The sequence below is a fragment of the Panulirus ornatus genome, chromosome 18 (assembly GCF_036320965.1).
Source record: "Panulirus ornatus isolate Po-2019 chromosome 18, ASM3632096v1, whole genome shotgun sequence".
Classification (NCBI taxonomy): domain Eukaryota; kingdom Metazoa; phylum Arthropoda; class Malacostraca; order Decapoda; family Palinuridae; genus Panulirus; species Panulirus ornatus.
In genome coordinates this window covers 43800463-43825822 of record NC_092241.1, presented here as the reverse complement: position 1 = coordinate 43825822, position 25360 = coordinate 43800463, and the positions used below count along the sequence as shown (strand labels likewise).

Here is a 25360-nt window from a genome sequence, read left to right as displayed (position 1 = left end):
TGGGTGGCCTGTTTAGATGTTGAAATTTGCTTTCTTCTGAATAGTTACTCCGTTTATACAAATGATTAATCCGGCCTTGCATGAAGTACTGCTCTCACATATGGAGTGGTTCTAGCTCTACATCCTTACCTGACAGAATCGAGTCGAAGCGGTCCGATTGTTAAACCGTCCCAGGCTAACTCTAAAACTTGACCCGCTTGCCCTACGCTGCAATGTTGGTTTACTACCCAAGAGCTGGCTGCTTGCATGCCCCCACCACTAGTTACGACTACGCAGTACTCAGCAAGCTGCTGCGTCACATGATTACTGTGTGGCCGTTGGCATCTTAAGGGTGGGCCGTTTTGATCACTGCTTTTCTCCCAACACCTCGAAGCTTTGGAGCTCTGTATCCTCTCATGTCTTTCCCAGTAACTATGACCTGGAACATTTTAAAAGACAGGATTTTACTTCCTCCAAAATTCGTAGATAGTTTCACTTATCTTTTCTTTTTCCCTTTCATAATTATCTCTCTATATCAATTAAAGCCCGGCTTTGATGTGGACTTTCGTCCGTAACTGCAGCCTCCGACGTAAAAAAGATAAGAATGAATAGATAACGCATATAGATAACATTTCTCGTCACACAGCACCGACTACACCACATCATAACCTAAGTTCCAATGACCATTTTGTGAGGCTCAAGATGAGGGTCAAAACTGACATCGAGTATAAATTCTGAGCACATAACACAGCAGGTGAGGAGCAAGACCGTCATACCAACATAACACAGCAGGTGAGGAGCAAGACCGTCATACCAACATAACACAGCAGGTGAGGAGCAAGACCGTCATACCAACATAACACAGCAGGTGAGGAGCAAGACCGTCATACCAACATAACACAGCAGGTGAGGAGCAAGACCGTCATACCAACATAACACAGCAGGTGAGGAGCAAGACCGTCATACCAACATAACACAGCAGGTGAGGAGCAAGACTGTCATACCAACATAACACAGCAGGTGAGGAGCAAGACCGTCATACCAACATAACACAGCAGGTGAGGAGCAAGACTGTCATACCAACATAACACAGCAGGTGAGGAGCAAGACTGTCATATCAACATAACACAGCAGGTGAGGAGCAAGACCGTCACATCAAGTATATGAAAAAGGAAATATCAGCAGACACACTTGGTGGATCATTACTTAACGTGATATTTCAGTGGAGGGATAACTTCCGCTAACCCAACCTCCCCGGAACAGGCCTAATTCATCTCCCTCTCCCCTCCCATTCCCCCGTCCCCCCAAACCCCACCCCGTTTCTCTACCTCGCAGACTCCGCCACAGTCCAGTGTATACTAGTAGATAAGAGGCAATAATGTTATGATTGGTCAACTTAATGAAAACTAAAACCAAACAGGATATATCATCATTCACAGAGGAGGGCCGTGTGTTACTGAACACCTCAGTCTGGCCATTATCTAGAGGTTGTTGTCCGACCATTCAGTTCTGTATCCTCGGATGTATACAAACACATTCTGCCACATCTCTAAAAACGCGCCACCTACCTGCCGTACCAGGAATAACAGTGACAAACTGTACAAACACCGTATTTACTTATATGTGCTCTCCACGGTAAAATATATAGATATGTTTGCTGCCTATGATTTTGCCAGAATGAATCAACTTGCTCATTCATAAGTCATAATAGCCTTCACATCCATAAACCATCCTGAAATACTGTACCAGCCGAGGTAACTAAAGGTCTGATAACTAAAAAAGACATGATAGAAAGTCGAACCAAATACCATATTAGTATAATTACCCATTTAATAAGGCTATTTTCTATAAAGCACTTCTTTTTAGTGCCCCCTACATTATGATGCTGAACTATACACAAATGTAGTTTATTCATAGATTGTTTATACGGTTTCTATATGGTCACTGTGGTTTGTGACTACACTAAGTAAGAAGGAAAAGACGCCATAAGTGTTCAACATTCTATCTAACCTTGAAGACATCTTATCATTAACCAATGACATGGATTTCTCGTCATTCTCGTTATCTCAACATAATTATACAGTCATTCTTACACAGTGATCTGTGTCACGGATGAGGCATACAAAACGTCATCTGTAGAGACGAATGTCATGTTTCTCGTATATATGTAGAGACGGAGGGATTAAAAAAAAAAAAAAAAACTTCACAAATCGCCATTTGTTGAAAATGAATATAATGATATACAGTAGAACTCTAGGGTCTGAAATAAGAATTAGATCGACAGAGAATATAGAGAAGATCGGGATTTGTATCATGAAGGCATCACTGGATGGAGACAAGTAGCAGGTTACGAAGAGTGAGGAGCAGAGAAGGAAAAATGTGTGACGCAACAGAATATATCATAAAGTGAAATGAAAGTCCGAACGTGCTACACCGAGACAACGTAGGCTGTCCAACAACCAGGCAGCAGCTGAGCCATATAAGACAGCAGTTGACGTGTTCTGTAAAATAAAACAACTCCGAGCAGAGAACTTGTAAGAAGAGAGAAAATATTGTGATCAGAGCACGACGATCAGAGAACTGTTCGTGGATCTTTTTAAGTTGTCAAATACATTAACAGGATATTGGCCACTGGAAACGGTTGCTGAGGCAGACGACGTAATACAAGAGGAACTGAACTACTTCCAAAGTACATCAGTGTGAAGGACATGTTATCCCAGTCAAGATAAGGCCATGGACAACATTAGGACAGCTAGGATACTAACGGATCTTGATCCAAACAAGGCGCATCAACCAGGCGAGAGGTATCCTTACTATTCGAAAGGACATAAATACATGGCAGACCTCTGGAAATAATGCCACAAAGAATCAGTGGAAATGAGATTACTAGCATAGGGTCAGAGTGCAGGAAAGTCAGTGTAGTACCTGTTTGGAAAATCAGGAAAATTCATTGAAGTGCAGACCAATATGTCTGTCGAGGATGGTCTGTAAAGTCCTAAACAATCAGAGTGCAAACTCAAGATCATTTATAAAGGGAACATGAGCTGTGTATGAGGCAAGCTAAGTTCAATGGATTGTCAAGTTCACCAATGTTTCTGAACTTTAATGAAAGTAGGATGAGTGTGTGGACTGTACGTTCCTGGACTACTTGAATGCATGAATTCTGATGACAATAATGGATTCTAAGGCAGGCGTTACGGAAGTGCACGCTAGACACGTCTCATCAAACTTGGAAGGAGTAACCAGAGAAGTACCACAGGGTTCGCCCTCTGTGGGCGTCATTATCCCTGATATGTGTACAATATTTGACGGACGGGAGTAGATTATACTATAATGACCTACACGGCACGAGCAAAACTTCAAGGCGGCAAATCTCGGGTGAAAAAAAAAATGTAAAGGAGATGGGTATTAATCGGGGTTCCGCGGATGATTGTAGACCGGACTCCTGAAGGAAGATTGGTCATATAGAGAGGAATTGACCAAAGGAGAAGGATAATTCCACAGGTTAGCTGTTAGAGGGAAGAATAAGGCATCATAACAGCCTGAATAATGATACTAAAATCATCTGTAAAGTAAAGAGCGTTCAGGATTCCGACAACCTACAAAGACGCTTAGTAAACCAGTACCAGCGATGGTTACTGATGCCTTCGTGGCAAAGTTCTTCCTGGTTACGGAACGGACGAACAAGATTGGACACTGGAAGAAGACCTAGTTAAGGCTGTAATATTGCAGTTGGCAAATCATGGGAGTCGGCATAAAAGGGACCCGGGGATGAAAAAGAAAATTACTGGATTACCACATGAGAATTGTCAAAAATGCAGTTTATATTTAGGTTAATCTTAGATCTCCATTTCAGAACAGTTACGGAAATATTTAGTGACATATCTCCAGCACAAAATATACAACCGTTTGGTCGTCCCAACTGAAGGCATGATACTGCTCTTCCTCATTTTGAGCGTGGATTGTAGCTTTGAAAGATACGTGTGGGGGAAATTCATAATAATTTCGCAAGCATCGTCTGAAACAACACTGAAGTTATATGAACAACGGAAAGTGAGGTGTACAACCACAGCAAGGAAACCAAACACACCCGCTTCTCCTTTATCATTGTCACATCTCTCTGTATAAAAAACTATGATATCATTCCTGCCCTCCAGCAGAGAACGTCGTTGTTGACCAAAGGTCCCTCCCACGTACTCTCGGCATCAATACACGTGTGCGCTCTTCACTTCACGGCTTATCACTGACTCTGGTGCCGTCCCCTGCCTCACCAAAGGCTCGGAAAATAAAGGCTAATACGCACATCGACGTTGAAGGCTCGGAAAATAAAGGCTAATACGCACATCTACGTTGAATGATGATGTTTGTACAAAGCATTAAGTCTCGTGAACCTTGAAATGAATTATGAACCAAGATTATGACAGACCACAAGTGTGAAGAACAAAAGAGAAAGAAAATGAAATCATTTCTTGATCAGCTTGAATCTTACCCACTAATCATCATACGTAGCGTTACGTATGAAGAGATAAACAGAGGCAAAATATCCTAATGATATCAAAATCTAAATTCAAAATCGTATAGTCCAACGAGCAAGTAATTTCCGTCAAAACGTTTGAGCACCTGGACAATCTTAACCCGATAAAAGTCTTTTAAAACTCCGTAAATACCTCGCTGTTGGCTTTGCTTGGTTTATTCCTATAAAACTGGAGAAACTTCAGTATTAGTAGTTCACTGTGTGAAGAGCTACTGGTTGCAGACACTGAGCGCTCCGACCCGTCGTGGCCAAGATCACCCGACACTGAGAACTGCCAGACTGGCAACTTGGGAGTTTGTTCGTGTTGATCGCTCAGTAAAAAAACATACAAATGATTACAGATATTTAATCTATACTGGTAAATAATGGACGACTGAGGTTCTCGAGGACCATCACTCTTGAAAATGAAAGACAACTGGATCCTTTGTCACTCACGGCAGCAGTGACATCATTCTGAAGACACACATAACATTTGTTAATTGAGTGAGTTACCGCCTAACTCACTGAGGACAAAAGGAAAATACAATACCTTACAACTCTACTCACGTTTGATGACTTACTTACGCACACAATAATTTGGTAAATGTTTCATCAATACAATATAATATTTTATTGTACTTAATTGTTGTTTCCCGGGTCAGCTAGGTAGCGCCAGGAAACAGACGAAGAATGGCCCATTCACTAATATACACACATATATATACATAAACGCCCATACACGCACATATACTTACATGTACATATACATATCAACATATACACATACACAAACGCATACATATATACACATGTACATATTCATACTTGCTTGGCTTCATTCAATCCTAGCACTGCCCCGCCCGACAGGAAACAACATTGCTACCCCCTGCTTCAGCGAGGAAGCGCCAGAAAAACAGACAACAAAGGCCACATTCGTTCACACTCAGTCTCTATCCATCATGTGTAATGCACCGAAATCACACCTCTATCCACATCCAGGCCCCACACACCTTTCCATGGTTTACTCCAGACATTTCACATGCAATGGTTCAGTCCATTGACAGCACGTCGACCCCCGTATACCACATCGTTCCTATTCACTCTATTCTTTGCACGCCTTTCACCCTCCTGCATGTTCAGGCCGCGATCGCTCAGAATCTTTTTCACTACATCTTTCCACCTCCAATTTGGTCTCCCACTTCTCCTCGTTCCCTCCACCTCTGACACATATATCCTCATCGTCAATCTGTCCTCACTCATAATCTCAATGTGACCAAACCATTTCAATACACTTTCTTCTGCTCTCTCAACCACTCTTTTAATTACCACACATCTCTCTTACCCTTTCATTACTTACTCGATCAAACCACCTCACACTACATATTGTCCTCAAGCATCTCACTTCCAACACATCCACCCTCCTCCGTACAACCCTATCTATAGACCATGCCTCGTAACCATAAAACATTGTTGGAACTACTGTTCCTTCAAACATAACCATTTTTGCTCTCCGAGATAACGTTCTCTCCTTCCACACATTCTTCAATGCTCCCAAAACCTTCGCCCCCTCCCCCCACTACGTGACTCACTTCCGCTTCCATGGCTCCATTCGCTGCTAAGTCCACTCTCAGATATATAAAACACTTCACTTCCTCCAATTTTTCTCCATTCAAACTTATATTCCAATTAATTTGTCCCTCCACCCTACTGAACCTAATAACCTTGCTTTTAATCAGATTTACTTTCACCTTTCTCCTTTCACACACTTTTCCAAACTCAGCCACCAACTTCTGCAGTTTCTCACTCGAATCAGTCACTAGAGCTGTACCATCGGCAACAACAATTGACTCACTTCCCTGGCCCTCTCATCCACAACAGACTGCATACTTGCCCCTCTCTCCAAAACTCTTGTATTTACCTCCCTAACCACCCCATACATAAACAAATTAAACAACCATGGGTACATCACACACTCCTGCCGCAAACCGACATTCTCTGGGAACCAATCACTTTCCTCTCTTCTTCCTGGTACATACGACTTACATCCTTGGTAAAAACCTTTCACTGCTTCTAACAACTTGCCTCCCACACTATATACTCTTAAGACCTTCCACAAAGCACCTCTATTAACCCTATCGTATACCTTCTCCAGATCCATAAATGCTACATAAAATACATTTGTTTTCTAAGTATTTGTCACACACATTCTTCAAATCAAACACCTGATCCACACATCCTCTACCACTTCTGAAACCACACTGCTCTTCCCCAATCTGATGCTATGTACATGCCTTCGCCAACTCAATCAATACCCTCCCACATAATTTCCTAGGATTGCTCAACAAACTTATGCCTCTGTAGTTTGAGCACTCACCTTTATCCCCTTTGCCTTTGTACAATGGCACTATGCATGCATTCCGCTAATCTTCAGGCACTACTTCACCATAGTCCATATATGCACTGAGTATCCATACCAACCAATAAACAACACAGTCATCTCCTTTTTTAATAAATTCCACTGCAATACCATCAAAACCCACCACCTCTCAAACCTCGCAAACGCGGGAGACAGCGACAAAGTATAAAAAAAAAAAAAAAAAAAAAAAAAAAAAAATATATATATATATATATATCTTTAAACAACCATGGAGACATCACACACCCCTGCCACAAACCTACATTCACTGAGAACCAATCACTTTCCTCTCTTCCTACACGTACACATGCCTTACATCCTCGATAAAAACTTTTCACTGCTTCTTACAACTTGCCTCCCACACCATATATTCTTAATACCTTCCACAGAGCATCTCTATCAACTCTATCATATGCCTTCTCCAGATCCATAAATGCTACATACAAATCCATTTGCTTTTCTAAGTATTTCTCACATACATTCTTCAAAGCAAACACCTGATCCACACATCCTCTACCACTTCTGAAACCACACTGCTCTTCCCCAATCTGATGCTCTGTACATGCCTTCACCCTCTCAATCAATACCCTCTCATACAATTTGCCAGGAATACTCAACAAACTTATACCTCTGTAATTTGAGCACTCACTCTTATCCCCTTTGCCTTTGTACAATGGCACTATGCACGCATTCCGCCAATCCTCAGGCACCTCACCATGAGTCATACATACATTAAATAACCTTACCAACCAGTCAACAATACAGTCACCCCCTTTCTTAATAAATTCCACTGCAATACCATCCAAACCTGCTGCCTTGCCGGCTTTCATCTTCCGCAACGCTTTTACTACCTCTTCTCTGTTTACCAAATCATTTTCCCTAACCCTCTCACTTTGCACACCACCTCGACCAAAACACCCTATATCTGCCACTCTGTCATCAGACACATTCAACAAACCTTCAAAATACTCATTCCACCTCCTTCTCACATCACCGCTACTTGTTATCACCTCCCCATTTACGCCCTTCACTGAAGTTCCCATTTGCTCCCTTGTCTCAACAAACTTATACCTCTGTAATTCGAACACTCACCTTTATCCCCTTTGCCTTTGTACAGTGGCACTATGCATGCATTCTGCCACTCCTCAGGCACTTTACCATGAGCTATATATAGAGTGAATATCCTCACCAACAAGTCAACAACACAGTCACCCCCTTTTTTGATAAATTCCACTGCAATACCATCCAAACCCGCCGCCTTTCATCTTCCGCAAAGCTTTCACTACCTCTTCTTTGTTTACCAAATCATTCTCCCTCACCCTCTCACTTCGCACACCACCTCGATCAGAACACCCTATATCTGCCACTATCATCTAACACATTCAACAAACCTTCAAAATACTCACTCCATCTCCTCACATCACCACTACTTGTTATTACCTCCCCATTTGCACCCTTCACCGATGTTCCCATTTGTTCTCTTGTCTTACACACTTTATTTATCTCCTTCCGAAACATCTTTTTATTCTCCCTAAAATTTAATAATACTCTCTGACCTCAACTCTCATTTGCCCTCTTTCTCACCTCTTGCACCTTTATCTTGATCTCCTGCCTCTTTGTTTTGTACATCTCACAGTCATTTGCACTATTTCCCTGCAAAAATCGTTCAAATGCCTCTCTCGTCTTTCACTAATAATCTTACTTCATCCCACCACTCACTACCAAAAGTTTGAATCTGCCCACCTCCCACAAGCATCTTTTGCATAAGCCACCACTGCTTCCCTAAATACATCCCATTTATGTTGACAAATTCTACAGTGCTTGTTATTGTGTATGTTTGCTACCAAAAATTAAATCAAATACAACCACAACAGTCGTTTTGCTAAGACGATTTTTAACTTTTGTAAAACAGGAAAGAAACTTCAGAAAGCACTGAGGAACACAGAGCCTTCATTAATGTATCCTCAAAATATGTGGTGCAAAATTAAAGAAAAGGTTCTCATTATGTAACAAAGATCCTTTTGCCTTAAAATATATTTTATTCCTTTATAATTTTATCTACAAAACATGATCAAATAGCACATGACAGTGACATGACAGGTCTTATATCTCTAACTTCAATAACAAACTTGTATGAAATGAAATGACTGATGAAGTAACTTGCATTGGTCCATAACAAAATGATGAGGAACTGTACTCAGCTCATCTTACACCTGAATACAAACTGAATACATTTCTGAAAAGCACACATGAAAAATCATTCAAATAAAGAATATAAGTTTAACAATATATTAAAGTTTTATTACATGATAATAAATATTATTTTAGAATTTTCCTTGTAATTTTTGTCTAGTAAAAATGTATTCTTTAACCATAGAAAACGGTCTGGTAATTTCAAATATGAAGGAAACCATACACAGGGAAATTAATTGGTAAATGGTTCAATATCTACCAATGAAAAAGCAAACATACATAAAGCTTCCAATAGTCCAAATTTTCTAGACAAATGAACCTTTTAATTGCCCTTTTAAGAAAAATCATCATATTTGATAAGATTATTATTTTACGGCATAAACTTCAATAACTTAACAGCAAAGCAACCCAATATGCGTAATGATCAAATCCCATGATCCCGTCCTAGCATGGCAGGGCGTCAGCTCGAGGCCCTGCAGTGACTGGTTCCTGCTGTTCCCTCGCTATACTACAGGGATACATCACACACACAGTGCAGTGCAGCTTACACACTATACCACGAGTCTGCAGAAGCCTGCCCTCTCCCTCCAGCCTAAAACATGTCAAACTTACATCACTGTAGCAGAAAAATGTATTGCACTGCTGGTAAGGTCTCCAGAAGAGACAGAGATGACTTTATCCAGTCCAAGAAAAAGGACGGGTTCTAGGGTAGTGGCGGCGTCTGCGGCTGTGGCAGGTCCCCCCACCCAGCACACAGTTGAACTTATATGGGTTGTCATTTACCCAAATAAGCCTCTCACCTGAGGTTGCATGCACCTCAAATTAATAATTAAGAATGCACCCCAGACTTTGTAGTTATCACTCTAACTCAAGGTCATCCCTCAGTCTCTTTCTACCCTGCCCAAGATTCACCACAACAGCTTGTGAATTGCTATCATGTTTCCCTCCTGGATCAGAGTAATTGTTGGATATATGGTCCACCATAGTATCCATTATTCTAGCAGATAGTTTTGAGTCCGAACCATCATCAGGAGGAAATCCCCCACCAGAATCTGGTTTTCCATGCTGTGGTGGAAAGTCATCTAACGGTGGTACATAGTAGCCAGGGCTCTTGGAGAGTGTGCGCTGTCGCTTGGCTACAGGAGTGTAATCATGATCAGTAAGGGCCTGTACCAAGGGCTTTTCTAATTCTGAGACCAGTTCATCATCAACACCTTCCAATACCTCCAAGGTACCAGGTACAATAGCACCATCACCAGCCTCCAGTAGGCTGCGTGAATGACCTGCAAGAAATATTTGAAATTAACTATGCAAAACTAAAAGTTTGATATCTTTCAAGGTATTGCTATTTTTCCAAGTACAACATAAAAACATTTCAAATCATCTTAATGAATTACAATTTCCTATATTTCTCAATAAAAGCAACCTAAACTTCTGCGTTACCATTTCACAAATAAAACCAAAATATAAATGCTTAAAATAAAATTTCCAAGTCACAACAGCAGAATGATTTGTTAGCGACACCATCTCAAAGTAAATGCCCATATCCTACACTTCATTATAATTCATGTTTTAAGAGTGGACTGTACCCCTCCCACATAACCCTCATATTCTGGCACTTTAGCTGTTAGCTAAACATCTTTCAGTAAAAAATAATCATACTGACAAAGAAATTATGAAGCTTCATGCAATTAACTGCTGAATATCCATGATATGGCCTAAAAAATTTGTCTTATCAAAGTTTTCTTGCATCTTAGTATTTTCATGCATAACTCTTCTAAATGCACATCCCCACCTTATCTTTCCACAAATCCTACCTTACCAACTTTTTCCACTTGTTTTTTGATATCCATTTTCTTCATTCTATCATAAAATGTCTCAAAAATCATTGATAATATCTTTCATTACACTAGGCCATTATATGTGCTTTACAAATGAGCCCATACAGATCAACCTTAAACTCTTAAATCATTAATTTTATTAACCAACCTTGACAACATGCAAGACAGGTACACATTGATATCTAAACGAAACTTGGCAACATGCAAGACACATTTTTTAATCTAATCAACCAAACTTGACAATATGCAAGGTTATTTATCATTTTATTATACTTTGTTGCTGTCTCCCGCGTTAATGAGGTAACGCAAGGAAACTGATGAAAGAATGGCCCAACCCACCCACATACACATGTATATACATACACATCCACACATACATACCTATACATCTCAACGTATACATATATATACACACAGACACATACATATAAACACATGTACATAATTCATAGTCTGCCTTCATTCATTCCCGTCACCACCCTGCCACACATGAAAATGAAAACCCCCTCCCCTCCCCGCATGTGCGCAAGGTAGCACTTGGAAAGGACATATTCGTTCACACTCAGTCTCTAGCTGTCCTGTTTAATGCACCGAAACCACAGCTCCCTTTCCACATCCAGGCCCCGCAGAACTATCCATGGTTTACCCCAGACGCTTCACATGCCCTGGTTCAATCCATTGACAGCACGTCGACCCCAGTGTACCACATTGTTCCAATTCACTCTATTCCTTGCATGCCTTTCACCCACCTGCATGTTCAGGCACCGATCACTCAAAATCTTTTTCACTCCATCTTTCCACCTCCAATTTGGTCTCCCACTTCTCCTCGTTCCCTCCACCTCTGACACATATATCCTCTTTGTCAATCTTTCCTTGTTCATTCTCTCCATGTGACCAAACCATTTCAAAACACCCTCTTCTGCTCTCTCAACCACACTCTTTATTGCCACACATCTCTCTTACCCTTTCATTACTTACTCGATCAAACCACCTCACACTACATATTGTCCTCAAACATCTCATTTTCAGCACATCCACCCTCCTCCGCACAACTCTATCTATAGCCCACGCCTCGCAACCATATAACATTGTTGGAAGCACTATTCATTCAAACATACCCATTTTTACATTCCAAGATAACGTTCTCGACTTCCACACATTTTTCAACACTCCCAGAACTTTCGCCCCCTCCCCCACCCTGTGATTCACTTCCATGGTTCCATCCACTACCAAATCCACCCCGAGATATCTAAAGCACTTCACTTCCTCCAGTTTTTCTCCATTCAAACTTACCTCCCAACTGACTTGTCCCTCAACCCTACTGTACCTAATAACCTTGCTCTTATTCACATTTACTCAGCTTTCTTCTTTCACACACTTTACCAAACTCAGTCACCAGCTTCTGCAGTTTCTCACCCGAATCAGCCACCAGTACTGTATCATCAGTGAACAACAACTGACTCACTTCCCAAGCTCTCGCATCCACAACAGACTGCATTCTTGCCCCCGTTTCCAAAATTCATGCATTCACCTCCATAACAACCCCATCCATAAACAAATTAAACAACCATGGAGACATCACGCACCTCTGCCGCAAACCAACATTCACTGCGAACCAATCACTTTCCACTCTTCCTACTCATACACATGCCTTACATCCTCTATAAAAACTGTTCACTGCTTCTAACAACTTGCCTCCCACACCATATATTCTTAATACCTTCCACAGAGCATCTCTATCAACTCTATCTTATGCCTTCTCCAGATCCATAAATGCTACATACAAATCCATTTGCTTTTCTAAGTATTTCTCACATACATTCTTCAAAGCAAACACCTGATCCACACATCCTCTAACACTTCTGAAACCACACTGCTCTTCCCCAATCTGATGCTCTGTACATGCCTTCACCCTCTCAATCAATACCCTCCCATATAATTTCCCAGGAATACTCAAAAAACATATACCTCTGTAATTTGAGCACTCACTTTTACTCCCTTTGCCTTTGTACAATGGCACTATGCAGTCATTCCGCCAATCCTCAGGCACCTCAACATTATTCATACATACACTGAATAACCTTACCAACCAGTCAACAATACAAGCACCCCTTTTTACTAAATTCCACTGCAATACCATCCAAACCCGCTGCCTTTCCGGCTTTCATCTTCCGCAAAGCTTTTACTACCTCTTCTCTATTTACCAAATCATTCTCCCTAACCCTCTCACTTTGCACACCATCTCAACCAAAACACCCTATATCTGCCACTCTTATCATCAAACACATTCAACAAACCTTCAAAATACTCCCTCTATCTCCTTCTCGCATCACCACTACTTGTTATCTCCTTCCCATTAGCCCCCTTCACTGATGTTCCCATTTGTTCCCTTGTCTTATGCACTTTATTTACCTCCTTCCAAAACATCTTTTTATTCTCCCTAAAATTTAATGATACTCTCTCACCCCAACTCTCATTTGCCCTTTTTTTCACGTCTTGCCCCTTTCTCTTGACCTCCTGCCTCTTTCTTTTATACATTGCCCAGTCATTTGCTTTATTTCCCTGCAAAAATAATCCAAATGCCTCTCTCTTCTCTTTCACTGATAATCTTACTTCTTCATCCCACCACTCGCTACCCTTTCTAATCTGCCCACCTCCTACGCTTCTCATGCCACAAGCATCTTTTGCGCAAGCCATCACTGCTTCCCTAAATACATCCCATTCCTTCCCCACTCCCCTTACATCCTTTGTTCTCATCTTTATCCATTCTGTACTCAGTCTCTCCTGGTACTTCCTCACACAAGTCTCCTTCCCAAGCTCACTTACTCTCACCACTCTCTTCACCCCAACATTCTCTCTTCTTTTCTGAAAACCTCTACATATCTTCACCTTCGCCTCCACATATAATGATCAGACATCCCTCCAGTTGCACCTCTCAGTACATTAACATCCAAAAGTTTATCTTTTGTGCGCTTATCAATTAACAAGTAATCCAATCACGCTCTCTGGCCATCTCTCCTACTTACATATGTATGCTTATGTTATCTCTCTTTTTAACCAGGTATTCCCAATCACCAGTCCTTTTTGAGCACATAAATCTACAAGCTCTTCACCATTTCCATTTACAACACTGAACACCCCATGTACACCAATTCTGTCAACTGCCACATTATTCACCTTTGCATTTAAATCACCCATCACTATAACCCGGTCTCATGCATCAAAACTACTAACACACTCAACCAGCTGCTCCCAAAACACTTGCCTCATGATCTTTCTTTTCATGCCCAGGTGCATATGCACCAACAATTACCCATCTCTCCATCCACTTTCAGTTTTATCCATATCAACCTAGTTTACTTTCTTACACTCTATCACATACTCCCATCACTCCTGTTTCAGGAGTCGTGCTACTCCTTCCCTTGCTCTTGTCCCCTGACTTTACTCCCAAGACATTCCCAAACCACTCTTCCCCTTTACCGTTGAGCTTCGTTTCACTCAGAGCCAAAACATCCAGGTTCCTTCCCTCAAACATACGACCTATCTCTCCTTTTTTCTCATCTTGGTTACATTCACACACACATAGACATCCCAACCTGAGCCTTCGAGGAGGATGAGCATTCCCCACGTGACTCCTTCTTCTGTTTCCCCTTTTAGAAAGTTAAAATACAAGGAGGGGAGGGTTTCCAGCCCCCCGTCACCTACGACGCATGAGGAATGCGTGCGAAGTATTCTTTCTCCCCTATCCCCAGGGTATGTAAAAAAAATTTCTTTTGCTTCTTACCTGCCGATGGCATCTTGGACACAGGTACAGATAACTCTGTATCTGATGCAGTTCCGTCTTGCCGTAACGAAGGTACAAGGAATAGTGCTGCTGACAGTATTAACATCATCAGAGCAGTTGATGCATGTGCTTGTGAGCGTCCACCAGTAACAGCATTCTGAAACCGGCGCATCTGCACCAGTAAAGATTCATTCTGTGCCTCTAAAGTACGAATTCTCTTCTGTAGCTGCTGATTTTCTTCTGTGCATGCCTTAACTCTGTATACAAATAATCCATTACATATCAGAAAAACCTGTTTAATAAAGTTTCTTGCATATTGGTATGAAAACTATACTTGTACTAATTTAACTAAAGAAATATATAATACTGACTTTTAACTTCCAAAAATTTGTACGTCATAATATGTCACTGTCTAATATTGGTAAAAACTTGAACTTCCAGTCGTTTGTCACTTTATGCCTAAATTATAGCACCTACAAAAAAAATCGTTTTTCTAACAGAGGAAACATAATGAGATGTATTGTCCTAATTATCAGTATGTCACCTGGTCATGTTGTAAATGTGGAATTTCTATCATGTATTGTGTCCAAGTTATGCTAACAAGAATGTGTCCAAAGACAGATGAAAGGGTGGTGACAATGTCCCACATTCATCTCTATGATTATGATACAAGAACACTGATAATGTCAAGTTAATGATGAAATTCAGTGATAATATAAACTAATTCATACTAAAACTATTGTTCATATTTACCTGTCTTCTAGTCCATCAATGTACTCTTTCTTGCGCTTACGGGAATCTTGAGCTGAGATCTTGTTGCGAATCTTTCGCCGAATGCGCTTAAGTTCTCTTTCTTCTTGTTTTGTCAGAGGGTAGTGTGATGGTAGTAAGATCCCTTCTTTCTTTAACAACCGCTTTTCTTCATCTGAAAATACAGTAAAGTTACTGTTAACAAAAAAACATGTGTTTCACCTAAACAGCACACCACGCAAAAGGGACTGGTCTCTTGGATGGGGTGATATTTTCCTAACGGTGAATGGGGTTACCTTGAACAACCTTAATAATATTAATCATCATGGATGAAATGACAGAATGTTTGCTAAGATACAAACTTCTAACCCCCAATAGTATAGCAATTCCAAAAAATCAATGAGTCAGACCAATTATATATATACAACTATGGCCTTCCTGCCTCCACCAGTAGAGGACAGGAGATAAAACACACACACAGAAACACAAATAGGTATGAGCTTGTGTGTGTAAAAGTAAAGACATGGCACATATATATACCAGGTTAAGACAAGGCAACATAAGTGTACTCTTCCCATAAAAGAAAAAGTAATCACAAAGATGCACACACACACATACATGGATACACCTTATACTAGGGCATATAAGCAATCAAAACTAAATCTTAAAACTAAAAATAACATGATTATGCAATGGTACAGAAAACTATAAATGCATCAGTTGATATGATTGCAAAATGTGTTCCTTTTCTTTCTAAAAAAAAAAAAGATTGGACGTCATAAAAACATGTACATTAGGAAAAGGCTCATACGATAAACAGGGACAGTTAGACTGATACAAAAATGACAAAAGGCAGGCAGGTAGAAGGTATACTATTTAAATTCACAAAAAAATTACATTTCCATAATGAATGACAATCAAGTTTAGAATGAGTAACAACGGTCAATATTCTACTTTAAGGTCTATGAGACTGTGGAATTCTTGAAGACTAGTACTAGCCAGAAAGAATCACTAGAACAAGCTTTCTGTATGTTAAGGATACCTTTACCTACAACTCCCAAAGTATTTTAGAATCTAAAAGCATACCAGCTTTTCATTATCAGGTAAAAAAACCTAAAAATGTTTGGGCATTACTTTAATTCTAGAACTAAGATTACTGTCAATAGCTTTCTTAAAACTATGGATGCAAGTGTGTTCCATAAATTACCTACTCTGCTCTGAGCTTCGATGTGCAATACAATCGAAAATGGTTGGTAATCTGAAAATATTCCTCCCAACAACCAAATTAATTATTTCCCTAAGTCCCTTGACTGATTGGTGCTAAATTTTTTGCTATAGGGAGCAGTTTGCCCAATCCATCCTTTCAAAATTTCTGCTGTGATTACTATTTGTGCATTATGAGGTAATATCTTTTACTCTTGGGCCTCATCTCAGTGTTATCAATAGAGCATTTGACTGTCCGAAAACACAACCTCCAACAAAAGATCCTTGACAATGCTCAACAATGAAAAAAAAAAAAGTCAACTCTATGCTGGCTATCAAAGGCTTCACTTTCAAAACCATTAATAACAGAATTCTATGAAGATGCAGTTCTTTCTCCAACCCTCTTTAATCTCTTCCTGCAGGACCTTCCATCACCTTGAGTAGAACAGTGTGAAAATCCTCATAGGCACATGACTTTGCAATCACATCACAGAACCCTGACACTACCTAAGTAACACGTGCAACACTATATCACACAACTAGAACACAAGCTCACCCAAAACAGAATGTCTATTTCACCAAAGAAGTCTATTATAACACTTAACCTCTGAGACCTGAATTAATCCAGTAACATCCTATCACCATGAAAAGCCAAGAGCTTCCACTCAACACAATCCAACCAAACTGGACATTGCATACAACACACATACATGACATTCAATACCCCATACCAAAACCATGAACACAGCAGCCATAAACAAACTCAATAACCTCAGAAAACTGGGCAAGAAAAATAATTTCTTGGTATCCACCCCACACAACCCATCCCTTCTAACCTAAACTATGCTTCAACTATCCTCTCAACAGCAAAATTAACCATGCTGCAAATAATGCTAAACAAAGCACTTAAAACAATTACCGGATGCCTGCCTGTCAACTAAAATCATTCATCATCAGCCTAATTAAAATAAGCTGATTTGGGCTGTTCAAGCCCTTGTCTGCTCATTCCTGCAGAGGGCTAACACACACTCTCCACCACCATGATGTAATTTCCACAACAATGACACTAAACTGGCATCTGCCATGTCCTCACCTTACAAAGCGTCATGCACATCAACACATTTTGTAACTTGTGAGTCCACCAGGTAGACGTGGCCGGCTTCCTGAACACTGCAGGAGCTCCACAGTAGTGATATGTGTGATTACTACTTGTGTATTAAGGGGAGTTTTACATTCATGCTCTTAACCCTGTAAATAAGTATGTACCATGTCTTTACTAATATGTATGTATGTATACACATACACCCACTAGCCTAAGTCAGGTACCTATTTATTAACCAACCCCGTCGGGAGGATGAACACCTGGGTTGAGCGTAGGCCGACTAACAAGCTCATGCGGATGCGGGACCAACCCCGGGCTGGTCCGTGGAGATTCATGGTCAGTAACACTAACCCCTATACCACGGAGGCCTGTCGTGCCGTGTGTGCGTGTATACTAAAATGCTTAGTTCTTTCTACCGATCAAACTGGCAAATCCAAAACATGTTTGTGGGTCACGTCAACCCCCTCCAGCCCTTTTTGAGGGGAGTGGAATTCGTACAGCTTTTACTTTCACTGAAGCACCTACAGTTCAAACGATGAAAATAATAGCAAGGGAAAAAGTCAAGAATGCAAGTGAAGCACTAGTTCAACAGCGGATCCAGCCGGTGTACTGATTGGAACGGCTTCCACAGAGGGCATTACTAAAATAAACTATCAAAAGGCATGGCTTGTGCACGCAGTCCTACGACGAGATTCTGCAACATAACAAATGCTAGCAAATACCGCTCGCCGTAAGAGAGAACTTCGCAATCTATAACCAACTATCACGACGGGCATGACCAACACGAAGCCTTCATACCGACACCGCAAGATTTTACTGACAGGTTAGGATGACTTCACTTCCCTCAGCTATGACAATTTCTCAGTGACTCAGCGGACCCCCACCCGTGGTTGCTGGTCCCTCTGTTTCCCTCCACATAATGGACTCAGGAGATGAATACCCCGCATACGTGAACATTACGAGCTTTCACACAACCTCATCTTTGCTTAACCGAGCTGAATTTCTGACACCCACGTAAAATGATTGGAAAACCAGCGAGGCGAGCTTCGTTGCTGCAGAAACCGGCCCAACCCGACAACTTTCTCAACGGGTTAAGCCCCAACACCAACACCACCACCCAGGAAACATGACCACCCTGTGCCTCTCGAACGCCATCACTATACGATTTTATGCTTTGGTAAGATAAAGACGATTCAGCCTCTACACTCATTCGCGAGAACCTCCCACAAAAACTAGAAATATAAATAATCTTCCTCAGTGAAAGGTCGACTGTACTGTTCATTTCAATAATCTTCCTCGAGTAATTGTCGACTATACTGTTCATTTAACAAACGCCAGATCTTTTCTTCATTCAAACTAAGGGCGTCTTGCTCGTTGTACCTATCTTATCCGTTACAGCGGACGATGATTACACCCGATAACATACTTTCACCTTATACGTATAATTCTACATCTCTTCCTATAACGTGGTTCATCAATATGACGCACCCCTACAGATAAACAGTGAACAAGACACTCTCCGGTGATTAAGAGTTTACAGAAAGCCGACAATACTGCAAAATTATTACCACTCACGTTCAATAAGGTGATTGTGTGGCATAACAGTGGTAAGGCGCGTTTCAACAAAACTATGACTGCACACGACGGGAGAGGTCGCCAGATAAAGAAATTTCTCCTCCACTCGAACACTTTAAATAATACACAATTACATCTTGCAAAAAAAAAAAAAAAGCATTAATTTACAGTCCGTAGTATCTCGATTTTCTGTACACTATTTTCTAAATGTTAACTTTGAGCAAATTAAAAATATGCAGAGGAATACAAATCTGCATCAGGCTCAAAATTAGAAATTAATAACACCATTTTTTTTTTTTTTTTTGAAAACCGGGAAAAATAGAAACATTTTTCTTAACTGCAATACATTCGCTTGACGGCCCATGGCTATCTTTGTGGGAATATAGGAAATCCGGAGTGAAGTAACTTGGGAGGCAGGCTAGGAAATACCAGTCATCGCTACAAGCTGAGGCACGGACCATACTCAACAGAACCACCGCCTCAGAGTCGAGCAACAGTCGACACATGATTTACCTGTGCATGACTCATACTTTGGGTTACGTTAGTTTTTATATATGACCACCGGAGATAATACCAGTTTACCCTGTTAACAGAATGCAAGGGCAGTTACTTTCCCCTACAAAGTCCTCAGCAAGACATGGGTACCACACATGTGACTGATCATTTTTATTAACGCTCCTCACTCAGTATTACAAATGTGCACGATATCTTAAAATATTATAAATCAAAACATAATATTTCCCCAAAGAAAAGGGGTCAGAGCAAACTGGATACCCTATTCCACTTGCTATTGGTACAAAAAAAAATGAATCATTCAGTCGTAATATATCCTGTCGTGTTAACAAAGAATCACTCACTGTCGTAATATATCCTAAGTCATGTTAACTTTGGAGGTTCGGCGATCGTACAGTTTTGAATAAAGGCGTGAAGACGAAAAAAAAAAAAAAAACTAGTACATGCGACAGCTCCGTGCAGATCGCAGACCATCCCAGTTGCTCTTACGGGTTTGACTGGCCAATATAATATATAACCAGGTTGAGAATCTCGGTTCTCAATCTGGGGTAAAGTATCAGGCAACGGTGGGATGGGAAGATGTACTAGTTATAACGGTGGGATGGGAAGATGTACTAGTTATAATCACAATATAACAAATATATTAATAACGCAGGGAAAACTAAGGAAAAATATCTGAAGATATCCTGCCAGCAAGTGATTTGAAAGTTGGTTAGTCATACGTTTCCGTTGAATGTCATCAAAACATTCGAGCTGCAATAGACTAACTCTCGTAGATAACAATTCTTCAATTACGGAAGCTGTGCTCACGTGGGATGATGGCCCAGGTCGGAGGTAGAAAATAAAGCACTGGACAAAAACGCAGAGAACCCTGGTGTCATTAAACAATCATTTTTCATGCACCTTTTAATGGCCGCAACATCACAAGCATTTTTCTTTCATTTGAGTGTGTCTTTTGAATATTTTCAGGACAGGAGTGTGATTTCTAAATTCTCCTTGTCTACCATGAAGGTAGACATCCCATCTACGATGATAGGAATACCTCATTCAGGAAGTGAAAACTGGGAAATAACACAAATGGCTGTATCTTACCAAGAATAACCAACTTATTGGCGATTGTTTGTTGCTCTCCCGCGGAAGTGCCTATGAGAACCTCCGAGAAAGTAGAAATGAAGGGATCGTCGTCAGCCAAGCTGAGTGGGGATGATACATATTCATTTCCCAGTGGTATCTCGTGACAAGGATGAGTGATAGGCTACTCAAGTTTCTACACAACTCTTCTGGCACAATACTAGGGCTCGCAGCGCCCGCTAAATGATATATTTACTCACGCGATCACAAATATATTATTGTACAAGACAATGTTTAAATGGATCTCACTGGTGCGAGGCGGATAATCGTTATTTCTAAATAAACTTAAATTCTGAAAATACAATATGCTGAACTAACATTACTAACGCTATTATTTATATATAAATATATATATATATATATATATATATATATATATATATATATATATATATCTTTCTTTTTTTCTTTCATACTATTCGCCATTTCCCGCAATAGCAAGGTAGCGTTAAGAACAGAGGACTGGGCCTTTGAAGTAATATCCTCACATGGCCCCCTTCTCTGTTCCTTCTTTTGGAAAATTAAAAAAAAAATGAGAGGGGAGGATTTCCAGCCCCCCGCTCCCTTCCCTTTTAGTCGCCTTCTACGACACGCAGGGAATACGTGGGAAGTATTCTTTCTCCCCTATCCCCAGGGATAATATATATATATATATATATATATATATATATATATATATATATATATATATATATGGAATTTATTAAAAAAGGGGGTGACTGTATTGTTGACTGGTTGGTAAGGTTATTTAATGTATGTATGACTCATGGTGAGGTGCCTGAGGATTGGCGGAATGCGTGCATAGTGCCATTGTACAAAGACAAAGGGGATAAGAGTGAGTGCTCAAATTACAGAGGTATAAGTTTGTTGAGTATTCCTGGTAAATTATATGGGAGGGTATTGACTGAGAGGGTGAAGGCATGTACAGAGCATTAGATTGGGGAAGAGCAGTGTGGTTTCAGAAGTGGTAGAGGATGTGTGGATCAGGTGTTTGCTTTGAAGAATGTATGTGAGAAATACTTAGAAAAGCAAATGGATTTGTATGTAGCATTTATGGATCTAGAGAAGGCATATGATAGAGTTGATAAAGATGCTCTGTGGAAGGTATTAAGAATATATGGTGTGGGAGGAAAGTTGTTAGAAGCAGTGAAAAGTTTTTATCGAGGATGTAAGGCATGTGTACGTGTAGGAAGAGAGGAAAGTGATTGGTTCTCAGTGAATGTAGGTTTGCGGCAGGGGTGTGTGATGTCTCCATGGTTGTTTAATTTGTTTATGGATGGGGTTGTTAGGGAGGTAAATGCAAGAGTTTTGGAAAGAGGGGCAAGTATGAAGTCTGTTGGGGATGAGAGAGCTTGGGAAGTGAGTCAGTTGTTGTTCGCTGATGATACAGCGCTGGTGGCTGATTCATGTGAGAAACTGCAGAAGCTGGTGACTGAGTCTGGAAAAGTGTGTGGAAGAAGAAAGTTAAGAGTAAATGTGAATAAGAGCAAGGTTATTAGGTACAGTAGGGTTGAGGGTCAAGTCAATTGGGAGGTGAGTTTGAATGGAGAAAAACTGGAGGAAGTGAAGTGTTTTAGATATCTGGGAGTGGATCTGGCAGCGGATGGAACCATGGAAGCGGAAGTGGATCATAGGGTGGGGGAGGGGGCGAAAATCCTGGGAGCCTTGAAGAATGTGTGGAAGTCGAGAACATTATCTCGGAAAGCAAAAATGGGTATGTTTGAAGGAATAGTGGTTCCAACAATGTTGTATGGTTGCGAGGCGTGGGCTATGGATAGAGTTGTGCGCAGGAGGATGGATGTGCTGGAAATGAGATGTTTGAGGACAATGTGTGGTGTGAGGTGGTTTGATCGAGTGAGTAACGTAAGGGTAAGAGAGATGTGTGGAAATAAAAAGAGCGTGGTTGAGAGAGCAGAAGAGGGTGTTTTGAAGTGGTTTGGGCACATGGAGAGGATGAGTGAGGAAAGATTGACCAAGAGGATATATGTGTCGGAGGTGGAGGGAACAAGGATAAGAGGGAGACCAAATTGGAGGTGGAAAGATGGAGTGAAAAAGATTTTGTGTGATCGGGGCCTGAACATGCAGGAGGGTGAAAGGAGGGCAAGGAATAGAGTGAATTGGAGCGATGTGGTATACCGGTGTTGACGTGCTGTCAGTGGATTGAAGCAGGGCATGTGAAGCGTCTGGGGTAAACCATGGAAAGCTGTGTAAGTATGTATATTTGCGTGTGTGGACGTATGTATATACATGTGTATGGGGGGGGGGGGGTTGGGCCATTTCTTTCGTCTGTTTCCTTGCGCTACCTCGCAAACGCGGGAGACAGCGACAAAGTATAATAAATAAAATAAATAAATATATATATATATATATATATATATATATATATATATATATATATATATTTTTTTTTTTTTTTTATACTTTGTCGCCGTCTCCCGCGTTTGCGAGGTAGCGCAAGGAAACAGACGAAAGAAATGGCCCCCCCCCCCCATACACATGTACATACACACGTCCACACACGCAAATATACATACCTACACAGCTTTCCATGGTTTACCCCAGACGCTTCACATGCCTTGCTTCAATCCACTGACAGCACGTCAGTGGATCATATAATTTGAAAACCAGATGTAAAAGAAAGTAAAATACTTTTATATTTTTGAAAGACATCACTGCCTATACCCAAAACCTATACTCCAGAGTAGGGGGTAAATAAAAGCAACAGGCATAGCAAACGGGGTGGTGGTGGGGGGGGGGGGGGTTGGCCAGGGGCAATCTACTACAATCCGTGATAAAATACTCACGAAAGTTAAGTGATGAGAAACCCTAATTCTACCCGACAGTGTAGCACTTTAACGTTCAAATGCGTTACTCCTAAAAACTGGGTCTGGCTCGATTCCTTTATGAAATTTCTAAAGCCTTTCTAAAAACACCTGCACCCCGGCTGCTTGGGTCCGTGTGGCTGGCCTTGTTGTATCGCGCTCACTGCATCCACTTCAACTTGTTCTTCGCAAGCCCCACACTGCCTCCTGCCTCCTATACCTACAGACCAGGTTGACTAACCTTGCACGCTGACAGAGGCGATCTGGGTTACTTGCATAACCAGTCGCCAGCCTGGCCTAGCAGGGGTACCACACCACATACCCCCCAGAAAATACCATACTACATCATTGTCTTTGTTGTCAAGATACCCCACGCACGGACCCTCACCATACCACCGAGGCACTGCTCGTATACGTTCAGAATAATATTATTTCACGAGAATACATACCATTTCTTCACATACCAAAACTGCTAACGATTTTTTTTTTTTCATATCCGAATCCCAGGTTCTATCATTCATTGGTGACCAGTGATAAAATTCTTCATCCTATCTAAGAAGTATTCGCGGAGCCGGTAGGGCTCCCGCCTGATGCAGAGGAAAAATATAATTATGGACGGAAAAAAGGCAGAAAATAATGTACATAATTACGTCTCCTTAATGCTATAACAGATGACGACTAATGTAAAATAAATCAACGAATCGAGAGAATTCAACAATTAATGGTAACGAAAAATTTAAAAAAAGAAAACAGTGACAAGCGCCAACAACTGCCGTGGTCGAGCCAATAATTGAACCTGGCAACTGTGCTGCAGTTGTGAGCGGGCGAGGCTGATGATGCCCCGGTGAGCGGAGGCCACCATCTATACTTTCCCTACAGTATACTGTATCCCCCGTTTGCGCCCTGCTGTCCTTCATCTACTTCACACACCATACACTCACAATTTGTATCACTGTATCATAATTCACTGTGTCAAATATGTTTTTTATTCACTAAAAAGAAACTTTAAAAAAGATGTTTCTATAAACAAAGCTTTGCATGAAAAATACGATAAAATCTACATCATCGCAAAAGAAGTGGAAGGATGGAATCAAAGATGTTTTGAATTTGTGGTCCAATCATGAATCAGGGTGTGCAAGGGATACAGTGAATTGGAACGATGTGGTATACAGGGAGCGACGTGTTGTCAATGCGGAAGGGTGATCTGGTATAAGAGCAGTGTACATAAGAGCTAGAGAGTGGATGTAGGCGAATGAAGCACTTTCTCCGTCTGTTCCTGGTAGTAACGCAGGAAACAGCGAAAAAGGAAACATATATATATATATATATATATATATATATATATATATATATATATATATATATATATATATATATAATATATATATAATATATATATAATATATATATAATATATATATATATATATATATATATATATATATATATATATATATATATATATATAAAAACTCCGGGCCCTTTTATTGGGTTCCTGCAGCTTTGAAGTTGAGCTACAATCAGAAGCAGGGACATGA

The 25360-nt window shown here is 40.7% G+C and overlaps 2 protein-coding genes across 5 annotated transcripts in view; both read right to left on the bottom strand.

Annotated features, from left to right (window-relative positions):
* The window catches only part of LOC139755041 (solute carrier family 22 member 7-like), a 160999-nt gene extending 160848 nt beyond the window's left edge, over nucleotides 1–151 (bottom strand). The window contains exon 1 of the mRNA XM_071673010.1: nucleotides 130–151. The gene's annotated coding sequence lies outside the window, so the exon portion shown is untranslated. The remainder of the gene's footprint in view (nucleotides 1–129) is intronic.
* An 8776-nt stretch (nucleotides 152–8927) lies between these two features.
* Nucleotides 8928–25360, bottom strand: part of LOC139755040 (uncharacterized) — a 113243-nt gene continuing 96810 nt past the window's right edge. For all 4 annotated transcript variants that reach the window (XM_071673006.1, XM_071673008.1, XM_071673007.1 and 1 more), the window contains 3 exons: nucleotides 15480–15651; nucleotides 14727–14983; nucleotides 8928–10384 (listed from right to left, as the gene is read on the bottom strand). In XM_071673006.1, coding sequence (XP_071529107.1) covers nucleotides 9960–10384; nucleotides 14727–14983; nucleotides 15480–15651 — 854 coding nt within the window. In that variant the 3' untranslated portion in view covers nucleotides 8928–9959. The remainder of the gene's footprint in view (nucleotides 10385–14726; nucleotides 14984–15479; nucleotides 15652–25360) is intronic.